This window comes from Tachysurus vachellii, chromosome 7 (genome assembly GCF_030014155.1).
Source record: "Tachysurus vachellii isolate PV-2020 chromosome 7, HZAU_Pvac_v1, whole genome shotgun sequence".
Classification (NCBI taxonomy): domain Eukaryota; kingdom Metazoa; phylum Chordata; class Actinopteri; order Siluriformes; family Bagridae; genus Tachysurus; species Tachysurus vachellii.
In genome coordinates this window covers 10,663,065-10,684,906 of record NC_083466.1, presented here as the reverse complement: position 1 = coordinate 10,684,906, position 21,842 = coordinate 10,663,065, and the positions used below count along the sequence as shown (strand labels likewise).

Here is a 21,842-nt window from a genome sequence, read left to right as displayed (position 1 = left end):
CCATGACTTAAATGAATAATGCATCAATGGATGGGGGCAGCATACAGACACATTATTCAAGAGGGCCTGAGGGTTTCCAAAAGTGCAGGCGTGTGGCGCTGCTCATTAAGCCTGGATTTCATTTTCATATTTTCCATTTTGAGAGGTTTGACATTTTTATATACATGAAAAGCAGACAGTGAAAATAAAAATTGAGCACCTTTGACACCAGCTAATTAACCTTATGACACACAAAGTTTTTTCCATAATGCTCTGTAGCATCTGCTGATCATATAGACTAAAGATTCAGTGTACATTTCAGTGTAACAGCTGAGATGAAGGTGAGCTCTGACATCAAGTAAGTAAGTAGGCTTATAAATACTGACTGTCAAGAACTGTCAAGACTTTCAAGCATAGAGCCAAAGTATCAATCACTGTTCTGCAATCCACCTCAAACTATAAGGAAACTTTTCAGACATTTCAGAGTACAGAAATGTCAGAGAGCAGTGACAGCTTGTTCATAAGTCCTTATTTATCACTCCAGACATTTTAAATTTCACTGAAATGATCACTTTCGCAGCCAGGTGTTTTTTAAAATATTGCTATTGGATAGCTATAAGCCTATTTTTCATTGATTTGCTCCCATTTGATCTAGATGTTTCATTATTACACCTAGTGGTCAGAAACCTAGAGTTATTATTACACCTAGTGGTCAGAAACCTAGAGTTATTATTACACCTAGTGGTCAGAAATTTGGATTTTACCAAGAGTTAATAAGCAGTCTATAACCAGGGCATTTTTTACCTCATTACTTAAAATTAACGCCAAGAAGTGTCGTGACATTATCACAACACTCGTTCAGCCAAAGAACTCTTCGACTCACAGTTAGCAAACTGCTATCAATTGATGAATATTGATGATAATTACACATGACAAAAAAAATTGCAAGTTGAATCACAAATTTGGAAGCTGTTGCAAAATCAATTCTCTCTAGCTCATGTTGCCGTAAGTTCAGGGAAGAAGCAGTAGATAGGACAGTTAATGAAAGTGTTGCTTAATTGGATAATTTGAAATATACTGTACTTTGCAGCCAAAAATTTCTTTTTATATGCAGAAAATAATATTTGAGATGAACAAAAAATGTTCAAGAGTAAAAAAAGAGTAAAAAAAAATGTTTTTCTTTTCGAATGCCTTTTCAAATTTATTATTTTCAAATATTTATAATTAATATTTCACATACATAAATTATTTATGTATGTGAAATACACGTTTTATTAAACACAATCAAACAAAGGTACATCAAAACTTCTCAAAACAAGCTACAGTACTAGACTGCATGCTGGATAACTGTTGATGCCTATTAGCGAGTTACTCCAAGCAATTCATTATTTTGCTTATTATTCATATTTTGCAGTTTATAGCATAACAAAATGTGAGCATAATTTTGTTTGAGGTTGTTATTTATGTGGTCCTGCCCCACTAAAATCTACAGTCATAAGACACTCTTGTTCGAGAGGGAATGTCTTTGTGAATCATCTGTGCAAATTTCATTAAAGCAATATGGCAAAGTTGAACTAAAGTGGACAAGACAGTGTGACATTGTATAAGTCCGAAAACAATGCATGAAGACAGCGTGAGGCCTGGAAAGAGGTAGAAATGCTTCAGAAAGATTTTCCCTCATCATCAAATGAACATTGATAGGATCTCAACAAAGCTTTTCAGATGGGAAATGACACAGTGTCCAGTGTTTCAGCTGTCTGACATTTTAAGAAAGAGAAACCAGGGTTCAGCTCATAGTTGGATCATTATATACACTGACACACACAGTCAATAGCTTTCTTGTTCCTCTGGAAGCGTCTGAGGACGCCACTCACTTTCTCACACTCTGTTCCCTGTGTGTCATGCATATACAGAAAAAATCCACAAATTCCAAGAAAAAGCCATAAATATAAAATGCATTCAAATACCAACAGGGTCTAATAGAAGAATTAAACAACCGAAATGACAGTAGCTCTAATTCCTGAGGATGTCGAGTAAAACCCTGTTCACCGCAGAGATCCTTCATAACATAAGAATTCCATTGATAGCTCATGCACACCATCACAACAAGCCCAGTAAAAAAGATAATCTGATAACAAAGGTTTCTTTTGGCTATTCTTGCTGTTAATTGCATTTTAGATAAAAACCAAGCTGTCACAGGGCTCTGGAGTCATTAATCACAATTAGCCAACAATACAACACTCTGACAGGAGCAGTATGTGCAAATGCAGTTCACTCTGCTGCAAATGTAACATGCTCGTTCCCAAAATAAGAGAAGCTGTGTTACATGCTATGGCATCATTAGAATTTATTAATCATTTATTATCCACACACTGCAGCGATTAAAAGAGAAAGTCTGAAGCACTCTAATCAGTATGGAGTACTTAAAATGTAAAAAAAACAAAAAACATGATTTTTCTTTTTAATGTTTTTTTGTCATTTTAATGTCATTTTAATGTCTTTTTAATGTCATTTATGTGCATCATCACTAAAAAGTGAGAGGTGTTGAATAAAACAATTACTTCTTTAAAACATTAAGAGCATATTAGAATGATCCCTATCAAGCATTATGAAGACCATCGAGATACAAGTAAGGTACACATTAAGACTCTGTTCTCTTCTAGTAACTTAATGGTGGAATGGACTGTCTGGTATAGATGTCTAAATAAATGACTCTTCAAACCAAGATCTACCTTTTCCTGCAATACTTATAATAACACTTGTTAAAAATGTATACAAAATCTGTAGCTTATATCTATCTATCTATCTATCTATCTATCTATCTATCTATCTATCTATCTATCTATCTATCTATCTAAAATCACTTAAAAATATAACAACAACAACAACAACAACAATAATAATAATAATAATAATGATAATAATAATAATAATAATATTGTACTTCACTTGCTGTACTCCCTTCAGTTTTAGACTGAAGGTATTCTCAATCCATGACCTAATGAATCGGTATAAAAATGTATTCATTGATAGCCACTTTAAAGCACTTCTGTAAGTCTCTCTGGGTGTCTGCCTAAATATAAATGGATATGTACAAGTAAATGTACATGTAAGAATTGTTTTTATAATCCTTTACTGAATTTCCAACTGCAAACCATCAAGCTTCTCTTTGGGCTCTATGCTCTGTCCTTGTCTTATTTGGTGTGAGAAAAAGAAAAACTGAAGAAAAGTAGCAGAACAAATAGGATTGCTGGAACAAATGGTTTGTTCGCTGCTGCTGGCTCTGTAACCAGATTACAGATTACAGCTACCACTGTGAAGAGCTTGCCTCATAACATTTGTATTATGGTCATAGAAGTGGTTTATACCATTTTACATGGTATAAAATGTCTTCTTGACCATATTACAAATGTTATGCATTTGTTAATAAACCTTTAATGAACACAGACATAAGGGAAAGGAAGAGAAACAGGAAACGAGGAGATATGATTAAAAAATAACAGTTACGAGTAAAAGCACCGAGTGATGAGAAGCAGAACATGAGACTCCAGGCTCAGTAGGTAGATGTGTGAAGGAGCCAAAGTAATTAAACTAGAAGGAATATAAGGAAGAAAGGGAGAAGAGCTAGAAGCTAGAGAGCTTTCCGGATATGGAATTGTAATCAATCAATTTAGGTAGGAGTTCCCAGTTCCTAGCATTTTTCCTGAGATGATGGTGTGTGTGTGTGTGGGAGAGTGAGAAAAAGAAAGAGAGAGAGAGAGAGAGAGAGAGAGAGAGAGAGAGAGAGAGAGTATCGTAACTAATATCTTGTTACCAACACAATAAGAATCCTGTGGAAAATTTTTAGGGAAGCCAGAATGCATTAAAACTGAGTGTGTGTGTGTGTGTGTGTGTGTGTGTGTGTGTGTGTGTGTGTGTGTGAGACATGATATGCGAAGTGACAATTTATCTTTGACTGTTATAACACAGGCCTAAATATAACACTTTATGATTGATGTATCAGGAAATGTTTGCAATCGGGAATGTCACCATCTATCTCTCTTGTCAGAGATTAAAAAAGTTTAAACAAATCTAATTCCATTAGACACGGATAACAACATTTTTTTTTATATCTTTCTTCGTTACTCTTTCTCTCATTTACATGAACTCAGCACTGGAAACGTCATAGCTTGCATAGTAATCAGTGACAAAGATTTCCTGAGATTTGAAAGGGAGCTTTCTGAATTTGCTTGTGTGACTTTTATGAAAACAGAGTAACACACTGATTAGCTAGTGTCACTGTGACTGACAGGAAACAGAAGGCTATCCTTCCCAGCCCGAGAGCATGGCATACTGCTTGAGGAATCCTATGGATATTGGGGTTTAACTAAAAAAAGAACCAACACAGTGGGTAGAAATTGTGTAGCTAAAAATCTGAGGAAGATATTCAATGGTTACATCACAAGCATTATGTGTATTTTTTTTTACACAACCAAACAAGAATCAGAGACACAAAACCACAGCTTGTTATTCAAAAGCCTGTAGCGTTGCACTGCTCTTCAAATACTGGCCTCTCGCCGTGCCAATCCATTCACTTATTCATATGCAATCTGAATTGAATAAAAAGAGATAAAAGAAAACGAATGAACATATCTATAATATCAGGGAGGACAGAAAGAGCCCTGTACATTTCAAAGGATCAAATAATTGCATTAGCATGAAAAGAACTTTTTAAACATCAACATCAATGACACTTTCCAGATATCCAACTCATTTAAGAAATACAGCGCTCACTTGTTGCTCTAATCTAAGTGAAATTAACAGACATTGATTGAGATACGGAGTACTGGAAAATAAATTGATAAAAAAAATCTGCTCTATGTAAATATTAAATACAGTGTACTGTTTCAGTCCCTTAAACAGTTTCTCATGACATGTGCAGTACCTAATTACTTTCTATAAGATACAGTAAACACTCTGTACATCAATGAGGCTGAGTGTATTATTAATTGAATAAAAATCAAATCATAACAAATCTACAGGCTAAAATACAATTTTATTTCCCTGACAATTAATATTAATATCCTTAACATACACAGATGACATGCATGCAGTAACAGCTGATCACTAACCCTTAGGGTTCTATAAAGACCCATTTACTCCATTAAAATTCCTTATGTTACTTACCTACAGGTTAAACGTTTCACCTTCCATTCTGTCATGTTTGCATTCTTCACATCATCAACATATCACATTCTTCACAATCACAGAACACAAAACATCTCATTCTTTTGAGCTACGGTACAGTAGTTTGTGCATTGAATCATTTATTACCTTTCATTTGCTCTAAATCACACATTACTCTGTTATTTTGTAAATAGATTAACAGCAATTCAGGCTAAACGGCGTAAAGCAACAAATATTGACAAACGAGCCTGAGACGCTACCCATTTCCTTAGAAATTCACAAATATATCTTAGTTCTGCTTTAATATTTCTTCCAATAACTGATTTCATACTGTGAATAAGCCTGAAAAATGTATAGCCTCCATTGAAGAAGCAACCACTGCTTCTTGATGAATGCCACCTCATCCACACAAGCACACAGTCATAGAGAGAAATTTATCCTCCGTGTCAAGACTTTGCACATCATTCCACCTGACATTTTTATGGGTTCTTTTTTTTTTGCCTTTCTTTCGGCAAAAATAATTCTGTGTCACTGATTATAAAAAAGAGAAAACAACCGTTAGACTGAAAGACTGAATGCTGTAGAATTCAAGAATATTAACTGAGTCATTTACAGCTGACAGCTTATTACCTTTTGGCAAAAATCTACACAAATCCTATTAAGTGTAACATTCAGCACACACACCAATATACAGTACAGCAGCAACAAAAGGATCTTACAGCATACTGGAACTGAGCCTTTTGGGGCAAGATCTGTATAAACTCATTTCACTTCAAAAATTCAGGTCACTTCATGATATTTGAGTGGATTTCAGGACCAAATGTTACAGCTGATAATGTAAGGCAAGAGTGGCAAAAATCACAGCTAATATAAGTAGTAGGAAAGAAAGAAAGAAAGAAAGAAAGAAAGAAAGAAAGAAAGAAAGAAAGAAAGAAAGAAAGAAAGAAAGAAAGAAAGAAAGAAAGAAAGAAAGAAAGCTTTGGACAGACATAGAAATGCTTTCATATTCCATCAAACTGGATGATTTTCTGTTCTGGAATGTAGCAACATGATGGCAGACACAGGTGCCATGGAAACTGAACAGATGAGAGAGAGAGAGAGAGAGAGAGAGAGAGAGAGAGAGAGAGAGAGAGGGGGAGCATGGTTGGCTGTGGCACATCTCTTGTGAACATTTACGATCAATTTAAGCTGTGCTTGAATAGCCAGAGGAATGAGAGAGCGGTCAGAAGATAGAAACTGTCTGTATTGTGTCTACTGTATGTAATCTGACATACAATCAATCATTCGTTACATTCAGTGCCACGATGCAATCACAATAAGCCAGATTTAAAGCAAAATGTTCTCTAACAAATATGTGGTGTATGTGGTGGGTCAGAATTAAAATAATATTACACATAGTTTGCATAAAAATGTTACGTTCCTCAACAAAGCATGATTTCGTTGCTTATATTAAACCTAATTTAAAGAAGATCCTTAATTGCTAGATTGAAGAACGTAGACTGATTGTGATCCATTTATATCATATTAATGACTGGTTTGAATCATACTGTAACTGTAATACTAAATTTAGCATTCAGTTTTAATCAGGGATTTGAAAGTTCGTTAAAATCGTGTTTTACAAAAACAAAAATTGTGGTAATGTTACTTAATTCAATCACGTGGAACTGACATACACATTTATATATATAGTGCAGTATATATAAGTATATAGTTTGTAAAGTACATGTCATTCACATTGCATAGGGTTCCTGTTGACAGTGTATCAATCCAACAAAGCAGAAAAGACCCTTCCTCATAGTTTTCCTCCTTTGTCTTTCCTCAGGCATTTTATTCACTGGCCTTGAGATGAAGGACTTAAATTGATTAGCAAGGGCAGCGGGTAGCAATACATCTGACATTAACACCTGACATGATAGACTGCAAATCCATAATTTGGACATTGGGCTTTTGAAAACCAACCCTATGTTTTTCTTCCAAATATTGATGGTGATGTTGCTCTTGATTGTGTTACCACAAAAGATCGTAATAATCTGCCTTAAGACATTTCTTAATAAGCTAATGTGGGAGCCACAAATAAAAGCCTTATATCTTTTTATCTATAAAAAGCAGGGAGGGGTCAGTCCTGTTAGCCTGTTCATACCATCTGCCTCTGCTTGGTGCGCGTTAACATTTATTATTCATTTGTACTAATGAATTTGCACTAATGCATTACGATGCCACAATTTACACAACCCCTTAAAAAATGACTTAAAATAACAGCATTTGTGTTCATTTAAACAATTAATAATGCTACAGCTGACACATACCTATACCCATGAATGAACAAAAACAACAAAAATGCAATTGGGCATGAACACTGGCCTCTATGTGATGCTTGTCATTAAGGGGTATTAAATGTGTGTCTCTGTAAAAGCACTGCTGGCCTACTTTGTCTCAGCTGGTCTGGTCACAGGTTCTAATCGCTAGCTGTTTTACGGGGTGCTGCTTGATTGATGTTGACACATTAATGAATTTTTTCTTCTTAGACCTACAAGACAAGGCTGACATACATGCACACATTGCTGATTTTCTTATATCTGTTTTTCTGCCTTCAGACAAAGGGATCGTTCATAAACAGGGTGGGGCTTCCCTCGCTCTTTTCTCTCTATCTTTCTTTCTGTAGCTTCTTCTCTCACAGATTTAGCATGAATTTCAAATTAGATGAATTTCTGGACAGAGTGCATGCTATCATGTCAATGGTGATCAATATTTCTCCCTCATGCCTCCTCCTCTTCGATTGTCTCACTCCACCTTCTACACCGTCCTTCTCAGTGGGCTGTGTTATGGACCTATTCTTACAGAGCATGACTGTTGTCTAGGTTACGGGCCCCACCCTGTCTACAACGCGAGAGCATGCATGGGGCAGTTGCATCTGGATGTCTCTATATTCTTGCTTTATGTGACATGCCAAAAACACAGTTATCCTACAAATGGGTAAAAATTACATTTTGATGCAATTTGATCTCTGATCTTGGTTTTGCTACAACACTTTGTTCCCATGGTAACAGAGAAGTTTCATGGGTATTTTCCATCTGTGTTGCTATTTGTCTTCCAGAAGATGCTTGAGGAAGGCGTCATGCTGAGACGGTCAAGAGAGCATCGTCGGTAAACAAGCACAGGCACAAGCGCCAGGTCTTTCATGTTGTGCAGATCACATGACCACATGACCAAGCCCCACCTAATGGTCTCCCAGGTACTGGCTTCATGACTAACATCATCTTATACTCTAAGTGGAGTTGGATTAGTGAAACTTGTTCAGTTACCTGTTTTCACTCATCTGTAGTCGCAAAAACACAAGGAACAGAGAAAAACAAAGGGTGTGGTTCAGTCTATACAGTACAAAATAATATAAAGATGACCAGATGCACAACCAGAGCAGAAACCCTGCAGTCATATTCCGGTATAGTCTAGAAGCTGGCTGGACGATTACAGCTTTCTGAAAGGTTTCACTTCCCAGCAACTCTCACTTCATGTAGCACTTCGCCATTTGACAGTGAAACAAGAGCTGGTAAGTTCAATGCAAAAACAAATCTGTACAAAGTATAATGCGTTCACAGTGGGTACAGACCAAAAACAGGGCCACATGCATGGCAACAGCTTCAACAACTACATGATTCCTTTCACACCCTTTAGATAAACTCTATTATTGTTGCAAAGTTCTGAGCCAGAAACTGGTCACCTACAGTTTTCAAACAGAACAGGAACAAGCTCTAAAATGACAATCCAGCTGGTTGAATCCAGGCTATAGGACTACATCTACTGCCGAAAACAAGCTCATGACCAAATGATCATTATCTCTTATGTACAACTAAACAAAACAAGTACAAAATGAATTAAATATATAAGTAAAAAGCCAACAATAGGAACATTAATATTGCACATCTGAAGCTGTGACTTCCATTTACTGCTCCATATCTTTCTAAGCTAAATAAGTTATAGTAACACAAATTAAATCAGGGCCATCTGTGACTTAGTAACTCTGCAGTGTCGATCGATACCTTTTCTCCAATTACAACTGACTCATACTATCACTGCCTCAAACCAATTTTCAGTCTCTCCGTTTTGCCAAACTTGAAAAGAATGAGTGAAAAGGTTTCATCTCAGTTGCTCAGACAAAAACAGAATCAAGGCTTGTTTTCAGGTTTGTACAACTAAATCTTGAAGAAACACAGAGCATCATTTCAATTAGTTAAGCCACAAGGATGCTGAAGATAAAACTGCACTTTTGTACAGAACTGTGCATGAGATTAGGAAGGTATTAGCTTTTATAGTCAGAGCTTATTATCTAGTTACTTACCTTACATCATAATACTGAGTAACAGCTACACATTACTCAGTAGCTGCAATAGACTAGACTAAACCTTATTTTATTCATTTTGAGAAGAGTTAGAACGCATATTTTATCCTTTTTTATGGCTTTCTAAACTGCACTATGGATTTCTATAGGAACAAGAGCTTCTTCGTCAGCAACATCTTCATCTGTCTTTAAAGCCGCTGCTGGGTGTACACTGCTTCGAGTGCGATATGCTAAAGCGCTAAGCGGCCCCCTGGGAACAAGATGCTGTAAGAGATGACGGATGCCAAGGAAATCATCTATACTTTGCTCCTTAATTATGCATGCCTTCAAGAACATTGCCTACAGCATTTTGCAGCTGTTCTCAAAGTGTTGCAGCCTGTTACAACTGAAAGATTGGAAATAACTGGAAGCAAAACTGCAACACTGTGACTAGCAAAAATGCTGCTATACTGCCATCAATACTTTACAGCATGTATGCGCATTGTTGTTAGCTGTATTTGAGTTGGACCTCTGACTTAAATCAATGCACAAACACGAAATCAGGACTGTTGATCAATTCTTAGCCAATAGATATAGCATTGACATGCCTTTACATGACTATTTTTAATTGCTTTCTGAAAATTTTCTAATGTGCTGTATTGATCAACTCCATGCAATTAAAAACTAAATGTTACAAAATTACTCTTGATTGAGTTACTATACATTTATCCAAAAGATCAGTTTGGAAACAAATTTACATAATACTAAACATAATAAATAGAATTCTTTAGTAACCATTTTAACTTGTTCTAGTTTTGTGGTCCCCGGAACGCTGGGTGTGAGGCAAGAATACACCCAGAATGAGATGTGGTCTCCATTAGTGAACAGTTGGCAACTTCACAAAGATAGACTTCATGGTAAAACTGGAATGAGTTTCCTAATTGCAGTTTTTTGACTATATTATACACAGGTATAGAATTGAATTATTTATAATCACACTCTCAGAGAAGGATGGGTTTCTTCCTCATGTCATCAGAGGGTGTATTTATTACACAGATCACCTCTGGATTGATCATTACAAATAAATTTATATCCTGAATATATTGTGTGTCCATTGTTAAAAGCACCATACAAATATACACATCCATTAACCTTTATTCGGTTAGTTATATGTTTTTATAATTAAACATGCTGACACTGGTCAAAATGGACTACTTATACACTGTGTTGTGTAAATACATGCCATTAAAAATCTAATAGACCTGTGTACTTGTGCTTAACCCTGCCCTTCCTTCCCTCATTAGTGTTACACACTGAGACACACTCCTCCACCCTACTCTTCTGCACTGATTAAACCCCAGCCGCCTTGCCCCCGAGGCAATGTAGGGTTCAGTGGGGGAGGGCATATCAATAATTCAAACACTGATCCCTCTTTGCCCTCTGCATCAAGAAGGACAGTCAGGAAAATGTAAGGGTGTGCTCATTCAGCTTAAAGCCATTGTTTGTGCACTGCAAAAGTGATGGTTGCCTTAGAGCGAAACATTTTTGCAAACTGGACACCACCAAGGTGTACCTAAAGCACACCATCATAAAGCTAATGATGGATATAAAAGCAAATTCTAGAAATACAAGCTTTTTTTCCCTCCCATGTTGATGGACTTGATAAACACTCTGTATTATGAGCTGAAAAATGTTTTTTTTTTTTTTTTTAATTATTCTTCCAGAACACTGAGGTAGAAATCTGAAGTATCTGAAATTATTGTATTTCATGCACAATAACTGACTGTTATGTCCAAATAATATCATTTGCAATTTTATATCGCGCAAAGACATAAGGCAGGAAATACCACACTGCACTTTCCACTCCTCCTTTAAAAAATGGTATTGTTTAAAAGAGTGTCACTAATTACATTTCAGTTCACAAATAACCATGTCATGAGTCACCAGCTAAACTGGGTTTTGATTGGTTCATGAGATCCACTGAAGTGGTGGTATCAATGAGATCATACACCGAAATAAATCTTGTACATGGAAACATGAAATATTTTCTAATATCTAGCAGCAATGAATGTACTATTAATGCATCATTATTAAGACACTATGAATAGGAGTAATTAACTATTAAAGCACAGGTGCAAGAGACAAATAACAGTATTTTTTTCAGTAACACACCCAATTCAACAAAACACCCACACCCCAATGCATACAATGTAGAGAATTAAACAAAGTGCCTTTTTTTTTTTTTTTTTTTTTTACTTAAATACATTACGAGATGATATGTATGATGACAAACACAAAGAGAGATGGACCCGCCCCATATTCAGCACTGACTACCACCATGAGGAACAAAAGGTGTATCATGACATTCCATAATACAAGAGTGAGAGTCTGTTAGAGCCTCCACAGAAACACTCAATATAGAAAGGCAGAGCCAAATATATACAGTAATCTAACCACAACTAAGGGAGGGGAGAGTATACTCTGGAGTATATGCAGCAATAAACACAGGGAAGAACAACATGATCAGCACTTCTTTTGCACACACAGACACACACACACACACACACACACACACACACACACACACACACACATTTTTTCATCTGTTGTGACTGAATCTTTATTCCCAAAACAAAATCCTCCCAAGTTCCCTGGAAATAATAACAAATGGGCATCATGCCACACAAACACCCACTCACACACACCCACACACACACACACACAGACAGACACACACAGCATGGCACCTGCCTAACAGTCAGCCTCTTGGGACAGCATCAGGCAGTTCTGCCCAGTAATGAAACGCTCAGTATAGAAAAAAACAACAGGCTTCCGTGAGTTACCTCAAACCTGCTGCACCAATACTGTCTAAAATTTGCTTTTCAACACCATGACACAAAATCAAATCCCATTTCTAAAAGATTCTTGTGAATATAACAGGTCCAACCGAACCAAAAGTGATTCATCGCTTCATTCAAGAAAAACACTATTTGTCAATCCTTAAATCGTCTTCTTTATATCTCAGGTATATCTCAGATGTGTAGACACCCGGTTCTAAAAACTGAAGTGGGGTTTACCTTTTTGGGTTTCCTTCTTCTTCCTCCAAGTCCGTTTAGTCTGTCTGTAGCCTCCATCCTCAGACAGGACTAGGTGTCTTCATTTATTCCCTCCTAAACTCTACTTTTTGTTATTTCAACTTTTTAAGTCACTAAGTGGTTCGTCTACTCCTCCATCCAACAGAGCTCCTTCCACACCCTCCACTCTATTAGTCTATACTGATACAACCACTGAGTGGAGCGCAAAGCACTGGAAAAAGGGGGAGTGGCTCAAAGATGCCAAGAGAGAGAAAGAGAGAGAGAGGGAGAGAGAGAGAGAGAGAGAGAGAGAGAGAGAGGTGGGGGGAAGGGGAGCACCAAAGGGGAAGAGCACAATGGTGTTGCCATGGCAGCAGCTGCCACGAATGTTTATCTGGAAGTGTAGGCATAGCAGATCAAGACGCAAGCTTAACATGTATGTGCTTGTGCATATACAGTGAATAAATATACTGTGTATGTCTTGCTTTTGACAAAAGAACAACTGAAATGATTTCATTTAGGCTGCATACTAATCTTACCTTGGCTACCTGCAAAGTGTAAAATATATGTTGTTTAAGCCACTTTGACTTTTTAGCTAAGCGTGAGTTTTGCAGACAGTAAATGGCATGATTTGATTAAGTTATTGGATAGCTGTGGACATAACTAAAATAGACATAATCTAAATCATTTCAGATTGTGATTAAATACTGGCTGGCAAAAAATGATTTGATATGTAAATTTCTTTCAGATACAAATACATGCACATAACAAGAAAATGATCTGTAACGTATATGAGAAAATACCGTGCATCCAGGCAAATGGAGTTTTCACTACTCTTGTTTTTACTGCTGACCCTGAAAAGCCTCCAGCAGCATACAGCATGTGCTCTGAAAGGCATGAGTTCACCCATGACCAAACACTAGCAGAAGAGAAAAGAAAATTCTTAACCAAACTGTGATGACTGTGTGTTCAAAAAAGTAATTAACATTGTACCTCTGTCAGTAAGAGCAGATGTGAGCCGAGAACTTGTTTAATTGTGTTAATTGAAGCTATTAACATACAAACATGAGGCTTGTTCTGCCTTGCTGTAATTTGACAACATCAACACTGCCCCCTAGTGGACACACACTTTTAACTACATCCTCCCATGTAAACAGATCTACAGTATGTAGACAACAGACATTTTATATTTACAATCATCAGTCACTGTAATGGGAAATCCTGCAAATTTATATAGCTGTCCAATCATGTGGAAGCAGCACAAAACATCATCATGCAGATACAGGTCTAGAGCTTCAGTAAATGTTTACGTCAAACATCAGGATGAGGAAAAAGTGTGATGTCTGTAACTTGGCTGTTGGTAACAGATTGGCTGCTGTGAGTTTTAAAGAAACTGCTGATCTACTGGGATTTTCACACACACACACAACAGTCTCTAGAGTTAATAGAATGATTAAAAAAAACAGTGGGTGGAGGAATCAGAAGGCTACAGTTGAAGATCAGCTGCTTTTTCCAGACTCCAACTGTCTGGTTTGTGTAAGTCTATATCCATGATAGCCTCAGATTCCTGTTGAGAAGTGGACCATGTTGTGGTCTTCTACTTAGTCTATCCACCTTAAGGTTTGATGTGTTGTGCATTCTGACATGCTTGTCTGCATATCACAGGTTTAAAGAGTGATTATTTGATTTATTATTATGTATTATTCCTGTCAGTTCAAACCTGCCTAGTCATTCTCCTGTGATCTCTTATTAACATGGTGTTTAAGACTATAGACTCTCTGAACACAGGATGGTTTTTGTTTTTTGTATCATTCTGTGCAAACTCTGTTCAAAATCCATGGAATTTTTTAAATATTCAAACCAGCACATTTGGTACCAACAATGCCATGGTTAAAGTCACATAGATCACACTGTTTTTCCCCAATCTGATGTCTGATGTGAATATTAACTGAACCTCTGGGCCAGAATCTGCATGAAGATATATACCGCACTGTTGTTCCTAATCAAGTGGGAAATGAGAGTATAAAATAATAATAAAAATAATGATTGATAAATAAATAAATAAATAAATAAATAAATAAATAATAATAATAAAGACTGGCACTATTGGCACATGCATAAACTCCATTTAAAATTTTTCTATATATTTCTTCCTTTTATTTTAATAATATGAAAAAAAAGAACAAAATGTATTCCACATTTTGGACATTTAGAGTACAGATAACACATGACTTCTCTGTAACAGGCACAGTGCTTATGCCACTAGTGGATCTGCATTCAGTTACATTTCCTTTATGTAACAGAAATTGATCCAAGGCTTATTAAATGTTTCTATATGTAGGGCATTCGATGTTATTAGAGCACAGGGGTTAAGGAAAAATCAATGCTAGCATTTTTCATCTAACCACCAATGACATAGACTCCTGATATGCATACAGTAAATCTGTTCACATTTGTTTCTCTTATTTTTAAAACCCAATTCGTAAAATAGAAAAGTTTCTACATATTTGCTATATATTTTATACAGCGGCAAATGCTTTGCAGTAGAGATATCACTTAAGTGTCTTTGTAAATGGTAAGACATCATTGTAGTTATACGCCACAGCCCAAGATCAGAAAATTGTGTCAGACAAATACTAGTTCATTCAAAAGAGAGTGTGTGTGTGTGTACGTGTGTGTGCATGTGTGTGTAGGACAAATGTAGTGTAATTGTCGTCAAGGCAACAGACTCTCTCCAAAAAGCTTTAAATCTTCTAACTGCCCTCACCAATACACAGACACACAGACAGACAAACACACACACTCACACACACACACACACACACACACACACAAACACACAGACACACACACACTTGACTTGCAGCCCTGTGTTATATGTAACTCAAGGCCATCTCGGACAAGCATGTAGTTTGTTTCTTTTCCTTAAACGAGGACACTTAGGGGAGTGTGTGCTCTATTCAGATATTCACACACTAGATACAGAATAGTACTGTTTGTTCTCGCTTAATTATTTCTTGCTTAACTCTTCCTTTTTACTCCCACAGTTAAATAGAATGTCTATACCAGCCCTTATAAAATGACAGTTTCAAAGAAAATTCAAGATCCCAGTTTCAGATTCACAAGACTAGTAAAGAAAATACCATAAAAAATAGTACAATAAAGAACCAGACAGGCACAAAACTAGTTATCAGTCCGTGAATGCTTAAATTAGCCCCATAATTTCATTTTGTCTGGATAATGCCTAAGGAGCTGGAGCAATTTATGTTTGGACTAATTATGTCTGTGTGTGTGTGCTTGTATTTGCGTGTGTGTGTATATATATATATATATATATATATATATATATATATATATATATATATTTATTTCAGAACACTGTCATCTCCTGAGGATGTGACAGCAGGCCTGTATCTGCATGATTGTAAGAGGTCACTACACATTTGAGTATTGCAACTATTTTGCGAAATAAAACACACTCAGTCCACACACACACACTATTCACCAAGATCCAAAGTGTTCTATTAAGCCTCTGACTGAAACATACAGTGTGACAAATTATACACTGAACACCTCCTCAAAAGCATCCTTTTGTAAAACTGTGTGTAAATCATTACACACTTTTGTCCGTGCTGTCTGTCACTCTACACACTGACTCCCTCTCACACAGGAGGATCGCCTGATGTGGTTAGACATGTAAGCTGAATTATGCTTGTATGCATAACACATAAGCCGAATGCCGAAGCCTACACACACTCCTCCTTCTTCTTCATCCACCCCTCTTCTTTCTTCTCATTTTTATTAATGTCCCATAAAGATCTGCGTGTAGTAGGAGGTTAACAGGCTCAGAGTGTTCTGGCAATATGAAAGACTGCAGTCAATAGAGTGAGAGTGAACTCTAGGCCCACACTGAAAACGGGGATAATTGACTCAGCAGGCACACCCTTCCCCCATGGCAATGCTCAATGGATACGCACACACACATATACACACACACACACACACACACACACACACACACATTTTTATTGCCTGCTTCTGGACTCCATAGGGAAGTTTATATCCACCCCTGTTGTTTCTCCGCCTCCTTGCATTTCCAAATGCAAGGAAAATTATGTTATTTCTTATCTTATGAAGTCTGTAATTAATCAGTAGAAGGCAACTCTAGATTGTAGGATATATTTGCTTCTGTTGAATGCAATGCATTGGAATATTTTAGGATGTATATGGCTACATTATTATTTAGCATTTTTTATAGATTTTAGGGTTGAGGAGCAGGGTTGCCATAGAGACACAATCTAAGTAGATAACCATAGCAACTAGCTCAAAGTCAAGATCAAAATATTGGGGTCATTGTGTGTGTGTGTGTGTGTGTGTGTGTGTGTGTGTGTGTGTGTGTGTGTGTGTGTGTGTGTGTGTGAGTGTGTGTGTGTGAGTGTGTGTGTCCACCCATTTTTACTATTTTACAAGTGTTCTATGTACAAATGTCAATCACCATGGCAGGACCTATCGGAAATCATTCCTGGCACCCTGCCATAGAAATTGAGGCCCAGGTGATTGTTGTCAAGGAAACCCAAACCTCCCTAGGTGAGTGTTGGCATGTCAACCTGTACCACCCCAGGCCAGTGGCAAGGTGAACTCCCCTCCTTAAATAAATCACCTACATTACGCAGTCCACAGAGCTTTATTAGATAGAGGAATATGACATCTGGAATAGGAATATGACTTGACTTAACTTAGTAGTTTAACTCTTTTTACCAGAGGCCAAAAATGGAATTTGTGCATGTTTTGGTTATGTCCATGTTCGGCATTGAATTCCTTTGTCATGTCAAACTCTATAGTGTTGTTTAATGACTCATTTTAAATTAGACACTCAGGGATTTAGAAATGTTTATCATTTCCTAAGTATTTCCACAGTCAACTAAGGGAAATTATATAGCAAAAAATGTTTTCTTTTTTTACTCAAATGTTTACATCTTCAAAGTATATAGTGATATCAAACCCATTTCTACTCTCTAAGATGCCCCAAGTGCTTGTTCATAAGCATTTAAAATTTGAAAGCATGATCTTCAACCAGTAAAATTCTGTGTATGGTTATACCAACAGAGGGGAAAATCGCACTAAAGTCCTGACTAATTTTATATCAGACTTGCAACAAGAAAATAATTCACTTTTGAATTTCTAATTCAAAATGACCGATAAGTCGATTTCAATTCTGCTGACAGAATGGAACACCGGTGCACTGGTAAAAGGTTTAACACTGATACAGTGGAAAATTTTATATTAAATTGCTTTCCTTCAAGTACAATACCAGTGTTGTCCATGACATATTATACTATAATATTTTCAACTAAACGTTCTTTTGCTTCTTTTTGTTTTCACCTATAGTCATTCAACATATGATATTCCTTTTCCCAGTAGCAGTGTTGCCTGTATTTAATATGATACCAGGCATGATGACATTGGATTTTCTTACATCCCTAAGGGTGCTTGATTGAATAATGGCTAGGTAACTAGAGCTTGAGGCTTTTAAGAGAAACTGTCCCAGTACTGAATTAACATCAGTTTGATAGAGACCAACACCCAATAACACTGTCATAAAATGCATTCTGAAACTAATACCGGATCAAAAGCATGTTTTAATGATCAAATGACCAAATCTAGAAGCTTCAGCAGACCATAATTTTGGAACATGATCTCCATTTACAATATGATGTCAGACCTGTATAATGTCATAGCAGAGAAGTGTTAATGAAGGACACTAATAAACTGTAATGTTAATTAAAAAAAAGGTCAGCATAGAGTTGCACACATCTACTAGGAGAAAATATCTCTCCAAGCTCCTAGTGACGGAGTAACTCAGAAATATGAAGGCAAGAACAAGCAAGCAGAATAACTGAACAAAGTACTGTTTGTATTAATAATCAGTTTTATCTGCAAAGAATAATAAGCAGAATTGGACTTTAGCAAAGGGCTTTGCTTTCCAATCCTGATCCTGTGACTCATATTAGAATATTTAGTCCCTATTCTAATATATCATACGCAGTGGTTAACCCTCTCTGCTCCAAGGGGTGCTGTATCATGGCTGAACCTGTGCTCGAACCCCAACCTCCAAAGTTTGGATATATGAAGAAAAAAATTCACTGTAATGTATATGTGACAAAGATTAAAGCTTCTTAATTAGCTGATCATACTAAACTACTATACAATCATACAGGTTAACATTTTATGAAATCGATTAAATGTTTTAATGGTCAGTCCAAGGTCACATGTGGCAGGTCAGCCTTGTCACATGCCTACACCTTTGGACACTAGATGACATGACAGATGGCATGACAACCATCTACAAAATAGTACAATAGAAATAATAACTTGACAATGCCAAAGATGTGTTACTTTTCTTTGTGTATTATTTATTCAGTTCAGTCAGAAGATGGCAGTAAAAGCACAATTTCACTCAAAACTAACCTTTCTGCAACAATGTGTCCTCAAATAAGATACAGCACACATGCTGGCCGATATAGTGAGAATACTTTTTGGACACTAAGCAAAAATGTGAACTGCAGTCTGGGCAGGTTTGAAACTCAAAGTTTAAACCTGTGGCAATAAAGATTTACCCAAACACTTGTGGCAACACGTCTGGGGAACATCAGCCATCAAATTCTACAGTGTGACATTACCAAGTACCTCCGATTACCCTGACTGAGTGTCACCTACACACAAACACACACCAGTTAATCGAGGAAATGTAAAAGTGTGTTTGTGTCTGTGTGTCCAAACTAGGATAGGAAAAACTGTCAGTTTTGATTTTGTGACAATAAGTATCAATAAGACGATAAGTATCAATAAGGCAAATAGTTTTTTTGATGCAAATCTGCAGCATATATATATATGTGTGTGTGTGTGTGTGTGTGTGTGTGTGTGTGTGTGTGTGTGCGTGTGTGTTACTTATATGTTACATATTATATAATTATATAATTATATACATATATGTTATTTATTGATTTTTATTTATTTATTAAATATTTATATACATATATTTTTTCTCAAAATGTTTGCATTAGGTTTAGGTGTGTGTGTGTTTGAGAGGGAGAGAGAGAGAGAGAGAGAGAGAGAGAGAGAGAGAGAGAGAGAGAGAGAGAGAGAGAGAGAGAGAGAGAGAAAATATGATATTTTTGTGTCATAAAAACCCCCGACAATTAGAGAACAGAAAGAGACTAAGCCTCTCAATCTATTCTATTTGAAGATACAACAAGCGACACTAGAAGGCAAGCATAACTGATGAATGTAACAGAAAGGCTTTTGGCAATGCAACAATACATCTGCCTGTCAATCTGCCATGCAAAGCACAACAATCTGGACATTAGATATGGTCATTAAACCACGGTATTATTAAACACCACACAAACTTTCTCACATCACCGAAAGTGTCTTATTCCTTCATTATTAGTGCAGAACAAGGAAAGTAGAGATGCACTGATGGAAAAATGCTGTTTTTTTATTTTAGGTGAGAATTGTCTTACACTAACTCAAGTATCAAGTGTCATTCACTGCTCTGCCTACTAAAACGCTTGAACCTTAACCCAGCCCAACAAGATAAAACAAGGAAACTGTAAATACTATTCTACTGTTTTGTATAGTTCATAAAGTGAGTTAAAAAAATAGTAATAACAAAGATGAATGAAATTCTAATAAAATGATTCTAATTAAAATAAAGCGAGTGCTACCGAGAGTAGAAACAAGTAATCTGATCCAAAACAGACAGAATTACAGACAGGATGTCCATCATAAAAACTAGAGGGACAAAGCAGCTTAAATGCCAAAATATAGCAAACATACTGAGCATCTCCGCAGCAAAATACAGAACTGCACAGATACTTCAAACTGAATGACAGTTCATAGTCTCTATTTATAGTGTGTGTGTGTGTGTGTAAGAAACAGTGGTTCTGCATCAGTAATCAGGCATCTGGGTGTTGTAGTCCATGCCAGCCATATTTGTAGACAGTGTTCTTGGAGGAATGGAAACTGACCTCAATTTTGGAAAGACTTCACAAGAATGAGAACAAAAGCAGGGTTTATTTAGAGGTATACACACAAATAAAAAAATCAGGAAGCAAAAAACAACTTGAGATAAAAAATTTCAGTAGATCAGTAGAGCTCACTAGATCAAGCCCAACATACAGACCTCAAATACATCTGTCCCAGGTGTGCGGCAATCAGCAAAATATTAAAGCCTGCTAATATTGTGTAGAGCCCCCTTGTGCTGCCAAAGCTCTGACATGTGGAGGCATGGACTCTACAAGACCTCGGAAGATGTGCTGTGAAATCTGACACCTAGAGGTTAGCAGCAGATCATTTATACACTTCACCTATTAGTTTAATGTTACAGCTGATCAGTTTTAATACAGCCCAGTTACAGAATTGACTCTTGGATGTTAAAGCAATCATAGGCGCCATTATGTGTCCTAAGGGCTATATGGGTGAGGATATGAGGCATGATGCTGGCTCACTGGCAGATCTTGAAGTCATGTAAGGTAAGCAGGGTTGGGAGGTATGTTATTTCTGTCTCGGATGAGAAACTCTATAGGAAATTGTCTACAGTACATAAAAGCACCTCTGGATGAACTCTCAGACATCATTTCCCTTATTGCTGTAGTCCACAAAGTATCACTGCAAAGTGTAAGTAGCACAGCAAGAAGAGCATGTAGTGTCAGAGGGCAATTTCCAATATATAAATGGAATGGAAATCAAACACAGGAAGAATCCAGGAAACCTGTAAGATGGCAGCTCTACCCTCTATACCACTGTGCCACCCTCATGCCTAGATCGTGCCACAGAAAGCAGATAAATGACTTAACTCAAAACTCTAATGATGCCTCTGTATGCTCTCAAAGCCCAGTAGAACATCTAGGCACAATGGTCCCTTATAAATCCAGACAGGACAGACTTATTCCACCTACATCCTTGGAACCGGTAAGAACAGGAGTAAAATTCTACCTGAAATTTAAATAATAATCAAGCCGGGTATATTAAATGTTAAAATGCATGTGATATTAGTTAAAATACATAGATGTTTGAGTTCAAACCTTATGGGTGTACATTATAACACACACATATGCACACTTGTGCATTATCTGCAGCTGAATGTCTTAGCATTAGCTAAGTAGGCCGTTCAGCTCCATTATATTCCATCCTATGTAGGGCACAATCAAAGTGAATGGGTAACCATTTGGGATTTGCCCCAACTAGAAAATGGCTGATGTTTCTTGCAGCACGGGAAAGAAATGTATGGTTGCTTAATAGTGAAA

The 21,842-nt window shown here is 36.8% G+C and overlaps 1 protein-coding gene across 2 annotated transcripts in view; it reads right to left on the bottom strand.

The window, feature by feature from the left end:
• The window catches only part of ank2b (ankyrin 2b, neuronal), a 130,614-nt gene that overhangs the window by 92,428 nt on the left and 16,344 nt on the right, over positions 1-21,842 (bottom strand). Inside the window, exon 1 of one of the 2 annotated variants that reach the window (XM_060874220.1) lies at positions 12,538-12,715. The exons of the other annotated variant lie outside the window; for it this stretch is intronic. Coding sequence (XP_060730203.1) covers positions 12,538-12,594 — 57 coding nt within the window. The 5' untranslated portion in view covers positions 12,595-12,715. Of the gene's footprint in view, positions 1-12,537; positions 12,716-21,842 lie in introns of those variants that run through there. 2 annotated transcript variants of the gene reach the window in all.